General features: G+C 36.2%; 1 protein-coding gene across 2 annotated transcripts; it reads left to right on the top strand.

Annotated features, from left to right (window-relative positions):
• The first annotated feature begins 209 nt into the window (after positions 1 to 209).
• Positions 210 to 11,648, top strand: spmip11 (sperm microtubule inner protein 11). Of its 2 annotated transcripts, XM_087306761.1 has the most exons (4): positions 7,337 to 7,533; positions 7,640 to 7,711; positions 11,068 to 11,203; positions 11,344 to 11,648. In XM_087306761.1, the coding sequence occupies exons 1-4, from the start codon at positions 7,443 to 7,445 to the stop codon at positions 11,390 to 11,392; spliced, it is 348 nt and encodes a 115-aa protein (XP_087162887.1). In that variant the 5' UTR covers positions 7,337 to 7,442; the 3' UTR covers positions 11,393 to 11,648. The 2 variants fall into 2 exon arrangements, 1 of the variants encoding a protein (XP_087162887.1); XR_015523325.1 differs by lacking the exons at positions 7,337 to 7,533; positions 11,344 to 11,648 and adding an exon at positions 210 to 1,422 and having other exon boundaries at positions 11,068 to 11,136.

Consider the following 11,648-nt stretch of genomic DNA (forward strand, 5'->3'; position numbering starts at 1 on the left):
TAAACCTGATCACAACAAACGACTCTCATGCGCATGCGTACACGCGCTTTTGCTGCAAGGTTTGTTCGCCAAACACAAACACTATTTTCACTGCTCTTTGATAAATTGCCAAAGCACAGTTTTATGTTTGGTTAATGAATATTTTTTTATTTTTACTTCAGACCAACAGCTAAAATTAATAATGTGGATTTTGTTTTTCGTTTGGGGCTTATTATTATGAATTCATTTGTTGAGTCAATATTTAATTGTCAGTGTCCACAATTATTTTATTTACAGTGTAATTTTGTTTTATATAATCTAATATTGAAATAATTAATGCAAAAAATATGATGAGATAAAAAAAGACGTATTTGAAATGTGGTTAAATAAAGTTTGATTGCAACAAAATTTGATAAAAATTGATTATGAAAATAAATAAATAAATAAAAGACAAAATTTATGTATGTTTTCGTTTTTATTATTGTTTTGGGATCTAGACCTGGTTATGATAAAAATGATAATAATAATTATTAGGATATCTGCTTACCCTAACTGATTTTAATCAAATTTAACTGAAAGTGTTAACGTTTCTGTATTACACATTTTGTTTAGTTCAAACTATATTTACTTATTTATAATGTAAAAATGACACAATGTGTAATAGAGAAGCAATAGAGAAGAACTCCTCTACTGCTCTGATTGACTTTCTGCTGATCAAGTGTTGTTTACATTTAAATGACTCCAATATTCTGTCACCACGGCAACCTGAGTTTACACTGAAATCAACACATCTCTCTGAATCTGATCACTTGAGCTCTTTCAACTCTTCACTTTGACAAGTTTCATCAGATTGTCTGATTTGGAAAGTTGATATTCATGGAGCAGCGGCGCCTCAGACGAATCAGGAGTCTTCCAGCACACCTGAAGGACTTCCTGCTGGAGGGTGTCCCGTCTGTTCAGGATCCTGCAGCTGTGATCAGGTTGGATCATACTTACAGCTGTATCTCTTCCCCAGGTCTGGAGGAACATCACCTGAAGAACGCAGCTGTCCTTCCCCAAATCCGTCCAGCATCCTCAGTGCCTTCAGTGGACGTGGGACAGCAGGAGGAGCCACTCTCGATCCATGGCTACAGCGTTCAGGCCTACCAGGACATCTACCGCTCTGTGGTCGAGCCCATGATCAAGAGTCGTCCCTACAGCCTTCAGCTGGGCCTGGAGATCAAGCAGCGGCTGTGGGAGGCACTCAGGTGTCCTGTGATGGAGGAGACGATGGAGGCTGATGGACGAATCCTCATTACAGAACGCAGATGTGGATCCAGACCAAACAGCATGGCTCCTCGAGTCCATGTGGACATCAGTGGAGAGCCACAGCCTGAGAAGCCCAGCAGAAAGAGGGCCAGACGCTGAGTCTTCACAGTGTCCCAAACCACACTGCAGGCCTGCGTATGTATATAGTGTACATAGTTGTAGAGCAAGTTCACAGTAAGTTTCCTTTTGCATGTTTTGTTTCATCAACTGGTTGTTTTTATTGATTCTTTGTGTTGTTGACTTGAAGTTCTTGGTTTGCTCGGTGGTCTTCAGGATGTTTCAGGTGGTTTTCTGCACGGTTGTCGAGGTTTTCTGAGCGGTTGTTCTCGTGTTGCTGGTCGGTCGCTGGACTCTTCTGAGAGTTTCGATGCGTTTAGTGGTTTGCGGTGTCTGTTAGGTTAGGGTAGGTTAGGTTAGGGTCCCTCACGTGGTTTACAGCTTGACGTGCTGTGAGGGCTTGTGTGCATCAGTGATGCTGAGAGCTTCGCCACTGGTACTTCACAGATACCGGTAGGGTCACCCATAGTGGACTGGTCTCAGCAGAGATGCCCGACTAAGACAAACCAGCTGATTCTGGACAGCAGATTTACATCAGAATCACCTGAAGATGTGGAAGTCGCAGGATTCGTGGAAGCAACCATTCTAAATAAATGAATTAATTAATACATTTGTTATTTAATACATATAAAAGAGGCTGCAATTCTTTTTCCTATATTATGTTGATTTTTGAAGTTATAATTAATAAATAAAAGTAACAATTCTGGAATTATTATTACCCTTTTAACCTGATTTTTAAAACAATCCACCACTAATTGCACTATTAAAACTATAATGAAACTATAATAAAATAAGCCATAATAATAATCATAATCATAATGATAAAAAACATACAATAAATAAAACAGTTGTTTAAATAATTTATTCAATTTTTTGATAGAATAATATTTTCAATTATGTTATAAATATAAATTCTAATTATTTATACGCTGTAAAAAATGAATCAATATAATATTTATTTAAATAAATTTAAATATAATTTACTCCCCAAACTACATTTTCTAGAGACTGGTCACATCTAAATTCAATTGTGGCAACAGCCTGTCAACATTGGCTCAATGAGAAATAATGTGTTGAACCAAAACCATCAAGTCTGCCAAATCATGTTATTGGCCCAATTGAATGTTTTAGATTGTGTGCAACAAGCTTTTTTGGTTTCACCTAATGTATATTGGTTAATTGTATATTGGTAAACAATGCTAAAACAACTTTACTCAATTGTTTATTCCTCGTTGTCCCAAAAGAAGATGAATAATAGAATAACAAAATCATAATACACTAAACACTGCCACATTTATTTATTTATTTTTATTAAAGAGACACTATTGTAAAAGTACTTTAGAATAACAAATACATTACACATTTCAACAAAGTATACCGTATAAATTCTAGCATTTTATTTCTCCTAATATTGACCTCATTCTTTAAGGCGGAAGTGCCCTCGTTTTTCCGATTTGTTTTCGAACATCTGATTCAGTGCCCTATGGGAGAAATGACTAGGAATATTAAACAGCGGAAAACAGACAAACTACTTGCTCTACAAACTAGTGTGTTTATGACTCTAAAGACAAAGCAGAATAATATATTAAGAAAATATCAGTTTGCAACATCAAGCATCAAAACAAACAGTTTTTAACGTCTAAAAATCAAAGGAAGTGAATGAGAGCGGAAATCTCCAGCCAAAAAGATTCAAATGGCTGCGCCTGCTTGTCCGTGAGGAATAAGGTCAATACATAGAGCTCAAGTGTACTTAATATATATCCCAAATATCTGCAAAAATGTAAAAAAAAAAAAAAAAAGCATAAAATGTGAATATTTTTGTGAGGTTACTTTAACCATTGTTTAGTGTTGTCACCTGAATCCTTTCATTCTACAAAAGATTATCTGAACTTATAAAATCACATTTTTATTGGTTAAACCCATTCATTAACATTAAACATCGAATATATTTGCATATAAACAATGAACGGTTCATTCCGCTGTGGCTCCCCCTGATAAACAGGGGACTAAGCTGAAGGATAATTAATAAATGAATATTAAAATCGTCAACAATGGGTTACTTTACCCAGTTGACACAGATGATTCCAGAACAGAAAAAAAACTCACAAAAGTTTCAAGAAAAGTAAAAAAAAATCTTCAAGAGGAACTTCAAGCACATAAAGCTGCATCTGTTTTCAAATATTTACCATGTAAACCTATTTAGTCATTGTATTCCAGGTTGAGTAGATACTATAATCCAAAAGCACAAACGATGCATTGATAAAGCCTCCTATTGTCGAGCACCATCTCCTCTTCCAGGACAGCAGACATTCAACACAGTTGACAGGGCTCTTAAGCTTCATCATGCTCCTGATGCTAACTGTTTCAAGGATTCCCATCTTCATTGTAGCTGTGTGGTTTTCCAATGGCCCTGTATGTTAGAAATATAAAATGGCAATGTCAATATTAAGCCTATATCATACATATTAACATGTCACCATAATACTGTGTCATTTTCAAAAACACTATTCCTGTTGGATTACAAAATTTAATTTTACAATGACAGAATGTGGATGTTCACATATTTATTATCATAGTAACGCTATAGTAATTAATACTTTCCATACTGTGAGAATGCTATGTGGTAAATTGCACATTTATATGTAAAATGTCACTTTGGCCAGGCACCTGTTTGTTTCCAGCAATGGTTCTAAATATCATTTACAGTGAGTAAATAACAGCAGAAGACAAAAAACAGGTTTTCTTTCACACAAAACTGAAAAATCTGCCGTAATTTACTCTTCCTTCATTTATTCCAAACCTGTTTTTCTTTCTATCTTCTGTAAAGAAAATATTTTAAAGAAACCTGGAAACCTGTAACCATTGACTTCCATAGTATTTGTTTTTCCTATGGAAATAAATGGTTACAGGTTTCAGCTTTTTTCTAAATATGGCATTTAGTGTGGTCAACAGAAAGAAACTTACAAAAGTTTAAAACCACATGTGCCTGAGTAAATATTACAATTTGATTTGGGGGTGAACTGTCCCTTTAAGAACAACTCCAAATCAATGTTTAATATTTTCAAGTTGAAATCAATAAGGCAGGCTTGTGTTTTACATAATAATAATAAGGCTACAGTAGAACTGACAACCGCAAGAGCAAGAGCAATGTCTGTAATTAACGTTAACGTGTTGTGTACAGTGGCGCAAAAAGGGGGTATATATATATATATATAAGGGCGCCACACATGACACATATATACACACACACACACACACATATACACACACACACACACATATATATATATATATATATATATATATATATATATATATATATACTTTTTTAATGTTTATTTATTTGCTGTAGTCTATTCACACAATCCATGTTCATGTTTTATTGACGTTTAATAAAAGGAATCATGCAACATTTTTACACCATTTAAAAATGAATTCATGGTTTTGAGTAAGTAACGTATATAGACACTTATTAAAATAAATGGTTACATTTGCCACAGCTATATCACCCTGCAGCCCAAGACCGGTTACTCACTGAAGCTAAGCAGGGCTGAGCCTGGTCAGTACCTGGATGGGAGACCACTAGGGAACACTAGGTTGCTGTTGGAAGTGGTGTTAGTGAGGCCAGCAGGGGGCGCTCAACCCGTGGTCTGTGTGAGTCCTATTGCCCCAGTAAACGTGAAGGGGACACTATACTGTCAGTGGGCGCCGTCTTTCGTATGTGACGTTAAACCGAGGTCCTGACTCTCTGCGGTCATTAAAAATCCCATGGCACTTCTCGTGAAAGAGCAGGGGTGTAACCCCGGTGTCCTGGCCAAAGTCCCTCTATCGGCCCTTACGATCATGGCCTCCCAATCATCCCCTTCCACCGAATTGGCTCGATCACTGTCTCTCCACTCCACCTATAGCTGGTGTGTGGTGAGCGCACTGGCGCCGTTGTCCTGTGGCTGCCGTCGCATCATCCAAGTGGATGCTGCACACTGGTGGTAGTGTGGAGAGACCCCCCTCATGATTGTGAAGCGCTTTGGGTGTATGGCCATACACAATAAATGCGCTATATAAATACACATTACATTACATTACATTACATAAAAAATAAAATATTAATCATCATAAAAAGAGCAATTTCACAGTCTGTAATATATTTCTGAATAACATGCATTTTACACTAATATGATACAAAATAATAATGCTCATGACAGTCTATTTTGCTGTTTCTGTAAACTTTGCATTTTACAATACTAAGACATGTTATGAATAAGAAATAAGGTCATGTTTGTGTTTTAACAAACTTCAATAAATGCAAAGTAGTTTGAACTACAAAATACTTGTAAATACAGTCAAAAAATATTTAAAAGAGTTTTATTAGCACTACAAGTTACACTTGATATAAACTCACTGGCCACTTTATTTGGTACACCTTTCTAGTACCAGGCTGGACCCCCTTTTGCCTTCAGAACTGCTTTAATCCTTCGTGGCAGAGATTTAACAAGGTACTGGAAATATTCCTCAGAGATTTTGGTCCATATTGAGATGATAGCATCACGCAGTTGCTGCGGATTTGTCAGCTGCACATCAATGATGTGAATCACCCGTTCCACCACATCCCAAAGGTGCTCTATTGGATTGAGCTCTGGTGACTGTGGAGGCCATTTGAGTACAGTGAACGTGTCATTTTCAATAAACCAGTCTGAGATGATTCAAGCTTTATGACATGGCGTGTTGTCCTGCTGGAAGTAGCCATCAGAAGATGGGCACCATGTGCTCAAGAAGGGATAGGCATGGTCAGCAACAATACTCAGGTAGGCTGTGGAGTTGACATGATGTCTCCTGACTTACTCACTGATTCGTGAAACGCACACACAGTTAACATCAAATATTACGTATACATATCAATTAAGCATTTTAAAAGGAACAGTTTATGCAAAAATGAAGATTTTATATTTATATATATATATATATATATATATATATATATATATATATATATATATATATATAATGGGGGGGCGGGGGTTAAATAATGTTCAAATCAGAAGAATAAGCTATTTTAACCAGTGAAATGGAGCGTTTCTGGTATTGCCATGCTAATAGCATCACACACCATCGATTCCTGGTTTTATTTATATAAAACAGGAAAGCACCAAAACATTTTCAATTTGAGATTCTAAAATCATGGTTATTCAAGCTAATAATGAGATTAAAGCTATTCTGAAGATAAAAAAACATTAGTAGTATGTTGTTTAGAAAAAACATCTCTGCAAAAACAGAATACTCTAAATGACAAAAAGCCAAATACTACACGCTAGGCTGTACAAAAATGTAAAAAAACGAAATTGAGCAATAATAAAGTGTCAAGCAAAAAAAGCAGTTCAAAGTTTTTTTTAATATTAGGCTAGTTATCAATTTTCTGATTTACTTTAAATAAACGAGTGGCTGCAAAAATCGTAAATCATCTATTATTTTTGTTATTATTATTATTATTATTATTATCATTGTTTTTGCCTTAGTCATTTTATTAAACTGGGGTTGCCACAGCGGAATGAACCGCCAACTTATCCAGCACATGTTTTACACAGCAGATGCCCTTCCAGCTGCAACCTATCACTGGGAGTATTATTATTATTGTTATGTCTTATTGTTAATATTGTCTTGTCTTATTTTTTATTCATTCTAAATTTACAAGATAAAATTTTCTCAACATTTTATATTTCTTAATACAAAATAAAAAATTAAAACAATTTCATATATAAATGTATAAAACCTTAATTTAACACTTACAATAACATGCACATAAAAATTGATACAGCCAACAAGTTAATCCAGCAAAAAAAACTGGATTAAAAAAGTATTTTAACATCATAATTATAATACAAAATTATTGTTAATTTTTATTAAAGTTATTTTTGAAAAAAAGAATCACCTATTTCAACAAGCTTTGGGCCTGTTCCTAGTTATAAAACCAAATACTGGGGGCAGTGCAAGTATCCATGGCAACGCCCCATCAGCGGCTCGTGTTCGACTCTTTTCGGTTCTCGTTCGGCTAAGCTCGTTGTTGTTAAACAAGTTCTTCTCGTCAAAACAACTGTTTAATAGTCATGGCTTTCTTCGGAATCACATATCTGGGTTACCAGAACCCGTTTGGGGATAGGATGCTTCATTCTACCCAAAACAAACCAGATGCGCGAGGTATGGCGACTTATCTCCGGCTGTAATACAGGCGCTGTAGAAAACCCTATTAGCACATATGTTTCCAGACATTAGTGAAGTGTACTAAGTTTGTTTTCCCTTTCAGACCCATCAGACCTGCATCTCGTCAGCCAGAACAGATATAAGGATCATCTGATCACCAGACACGCTCAGAGGTGTAAGTTAAATAACGCTAAACTCTCACATAACAACGGCACATAGCCTAAGTTCCTATACGTTAGCTCTTAACCTACTGTATAATAATTTACTATCCTACATAGAGGCCAATAGATGGATACGTGTAAATATTCGTTTGATACTTCTAGTATTTATTTATGGCTGGGTCAGTTGACATTTCTGTGTGGAGTTTGCATGCTCACCCCGTGTTCGCGTGGGTTTCCTCTGGGTGTTCCCCCACAATTCCAAAAACATGTGGTACTGCAAGTTAGGTGAATTGTATGCTAAATTGTCCGTTGTGTATGTGTGTGAAAAAGCGTGTATTAATTTTTCCCAGTGATGGGTTGCAGCTAAAAGGGCATCCGCTGCTTAAAACATGCTGGTTAAGTTGGCAGTTCATCCCGCTGTGGCAACCCTGGATTAATAAACAGAATAAGCCGAAAAGAAAATGATTGAATGAGTATCTTGTAAATATTCTATTGTTACTAACACATTAGTAAAAACGTACAAGTCTATATAAAAACGTTTTAGTAACAATTTGGAATATGTAAGTAGTACCTGCATGAAGAAAAATCCCACTAGAGTAATCTATAATTAACACTATAGTGTTTTAACCATATTATAGGAAAGTCCTTGAATTTATCTTTTGTTTTAATTCTAAAGACCAATTACCATGTTTGTAAACATTGAGGATGCGCATGCAGGGAGGAGGCAGAAAAAAACGGGAGTGCTTGCATTTACAGCAAGGGAATAACATCCGATGCGGTACAGAGTTTGTTGTCTTAGAAATAAGATATATTGATTACATATTATATATATATACTATTTACATAATGCTTTCAGCGTATTATAACAGCTTGTCACCTAGTGATAAGCACAGCGATTTGACAAAATTAACGTTAAAGTGAGCGGGGTTCTTCTGATAGGTCCATTTGCGATAGCACCCTTCTAATGAATATTGCATAAGACGAAATGACCAATCATCCAGCCCCAAATATACAATCGCAATGAAGCTCCAAGTGATTTTACAAGAGAGAAGTTAAAGTCCTACAAGTTTTTGGATGCCAACAATGTTGTTCTGTGTGGTCATGTGCAAGAAATAATGGTCCATGATTACCAGATTCAACGCTATGTTGTGCTAAAAACTGAGATTCTGACTAGCCAAAGACAAGGAATGAAGACAGAGCTGTACAAGGCCTGGGTAATTAATCATCAACAAGCAAAAGGATTGCATTCTGACAGCAAACTGCACCTGTACAGCAGGGTATGTGAACCTACACATAGAGGTAAAGTTGGTTTTATATATGCACGTTTGGACTGTCTCCTTAATAGTATAATTTTATAAAAGTATTATTTGCAAATCATATTAGCAGCCAATGACTATCAAAGTACAACATTGTTTACAGTCAAATAAACAGTGTTTATGTTGTTTAAAGTCAAACTGAATATTCAAAGTGCCGTGGTAAACAATAAAGGGAGTGTGTCACAAGTCACTGAATGATTGTGTAAATATAAAACCAAGTTTTCCTTAATAACTTACATTTTCACGTTTAATTCTTAGCGTTCAGTGTCCGCAGTTTAATAAACCATATGTAACTGTTTTTGCTGAAATTATTTCTGCAATCAAAAACGAGTAATGTGCATGATGTAAAATAACAGCATAGCGTGAACTTACCTGATATAACATGAGAACTGCAGAGTCCAGCATTTCTAATTGGGTTGTCACTTCATTCAGCTCCCTTTTAGCCAAAGACATCTGCAGTTGGCAGTAAAGCAGTGTGGTGTATGCTAAAAGTTTATTTTTCTATTTCTCGAATTTGGCATCCTACTGCACAACCCCACAATTTTACTATTGCCACCAGTCTTTTTGCAACCGTTGACCCATGTGACGTCATGTGTGATGTATTTTGGTAATTGGTCTAGCTGCAGTGGTAATACAACAACTATAGTAATATAAACAAAGTATCCAATGTTTCATAGGTTTTCTACAACTATACTACAGTGCAATTTAGTCTACTGGAGTAAAAACTAAAGTATAGTATTTATTACAGTTTAGCGCTTTATCATAGTTATTTCATACTGCAGAATGACATAGCATTCCTTAACAAAGTGTCAATAGTTTATTACAGTATAATACACTTTGTGAAGTTTATTTATAAAATAATTTCGAGAGGATCATGTGCTTATGATTGCATGCTGCTCACCCTGCATTATTCAATTTATGATTCACCAATCAGATGATTTCTAAGCCACTATTAATACCATAAGTTCCATATATCAGCCATCTTCATTTTAAAGAATTGCCCCTTCCACCCCTACTCCTCCTCCAGATGGGTGGCACGGTGGCCTAGTGGTTAGCACTGTTGCCTCACAGCAAGTACGTCACTGTTCTTACACGTTCTCCCCATGTTTATGTGGGTTTCCCCCAGTTTCTTCCCACCATCCAAAAATGTACAACTTAAGTTAATTGACTAATCCAAATCGGCACCATAGACATGCTCTTAGTAAATAGTTATCTTTTAAAAGCAATCACTATCTGTTTATTAGCCACTACAGCAGGGGAGTTCTCGAGATCTACCTGAGCTTAAACTCCCCTCTGGCCTTGCAAATGGGAGAGAGCCCTGGGCTCGAGGATATCATGAGCTTAGGGCTCTCTCCCAGGACAGCATGCCAAACAAGCTTTATAATCAACCATCAGCTAAGTGTGAACTCTTGAAACTATAGTATGTTACTGTTGTATTTTATCATGTGAACAAGTGGCTTTAGGTATCTAAATGGAAAGGCTGTTGTTTTATAGAGTATAAATGACATTGTTCATTTAATTATGTTTGAGTTTGAGAAATGTTCTGTCATTAAGTGACATATACTGTATTAGCACACTGTAGGCTACATCATGTTCAGAATATAGTTGTGAATATGCAATTTTAACGTCCGCGTAAATCAAAATTGACAATGTTTATTTTACTAGCTCACATTGTTATTCTTAAGGCAAATAATTAATTCCTGCAAGTTAACTGACTGAAAAAATTGAGTTTGTTTGGGTAATCTTTAATCAAAGTCTGACCATTTGCTTACGCATTTGCAGTGGCGGTCCTTCTGTTGTTGCCAACCTGAGAATTACGATAGCAACTGCATATTAACACTATCTTCTACCATTAGTTTGCTATGAGGGAATGATGCAGTAAAGGAAAGCCCTGCCCCCTTCTCAATATTCAGTTGGAAGTACATCAACATATTGAAATGAAAATCTCAGCAAGTTTAAGAGTGACTGTAATTAATTTACTATAGATCTTCATTCATAGGCAGTGTTCTTCATGGTTATTGTGTGACTAGTGAAATCTTAAGTTTGTTTTTCAGCTCCAAAAGACCTGTATCGTGTACCTGTGACAGAAAACCAGCGGTACGGTTGGTGGATTCCCACTGGTGGCATGAAGAACCAGGAGCCATGGACTCAAACTCGCCACTTCCCACGCAAAAACAGCGAAATGACCAAGTATGAAGAATCTTAAGCTGTGTGTGTGTGTGTGTGTGTGTCTGTGTTAAACTTATATAGAGCTGCACAGAAGAAATACTCTAATGTGTGTCAACTGATAATTAAGGTCTAATGCTTACTTATTTTAACCCATTTCTCAGGTTTGTGAATGAGATGTCAGTGACCAACCCAGACTTCAGTTTGTTTTGAAGACCAATACATGATCAAAAATGTGCAATCACAGTCCCATAATACATCTGTACTGCAGTTCATCACTTTGCCTTGCAGAACAGGAGGTGCAGTGGACACACTGCTGACATTAATGCAAGGGTAACATGTACCTGTACACACTCATGGGCCACACTGCATGTGCTAATTGTTATTCTTTGCACATACCTATAATATGGCAGTCAAGATTAGTTTTAGTAAATAAATTGAAACCAATTTTGACATTTTTGACTAGCAA

Source organism: Danio rerio, chromosome 23 (genome assembly GCF_052040795.2).
Source record: "Danio rerio strain M-AB ecotype USA chromosome 23, GRCz13ab, whole genome shotgun sequence".
Lineage (NCBI taxonomy): Eukaryota > Metazoa > Chordata > Actinopteri > Cypriniformes > Danionidae > Danio > Danio rerio.

Coding starts and splice junctions, on each gene's coding strand:
- spmip11 (XM_087306761.1), top strand. CDS start 7,443: ATGGCTTTCTTCGGAATCACATATCTGGGTTACCAGAACCCGTTTGGG. Junction 7,534..7,639: donor AAACAAACCAGATGCGCGAG/GTATGGCGACTT, acceptor TTTCCCTTTCAG/ACCCATCAGACCTGCATCTC. Junction 7,712..11,067: donor CACCAGACACGCTCAGAGGT/GTAAGTTAAATA, acceptor TTTGTTTTTCAG/CTCCAAAAGACCTGTATCGT.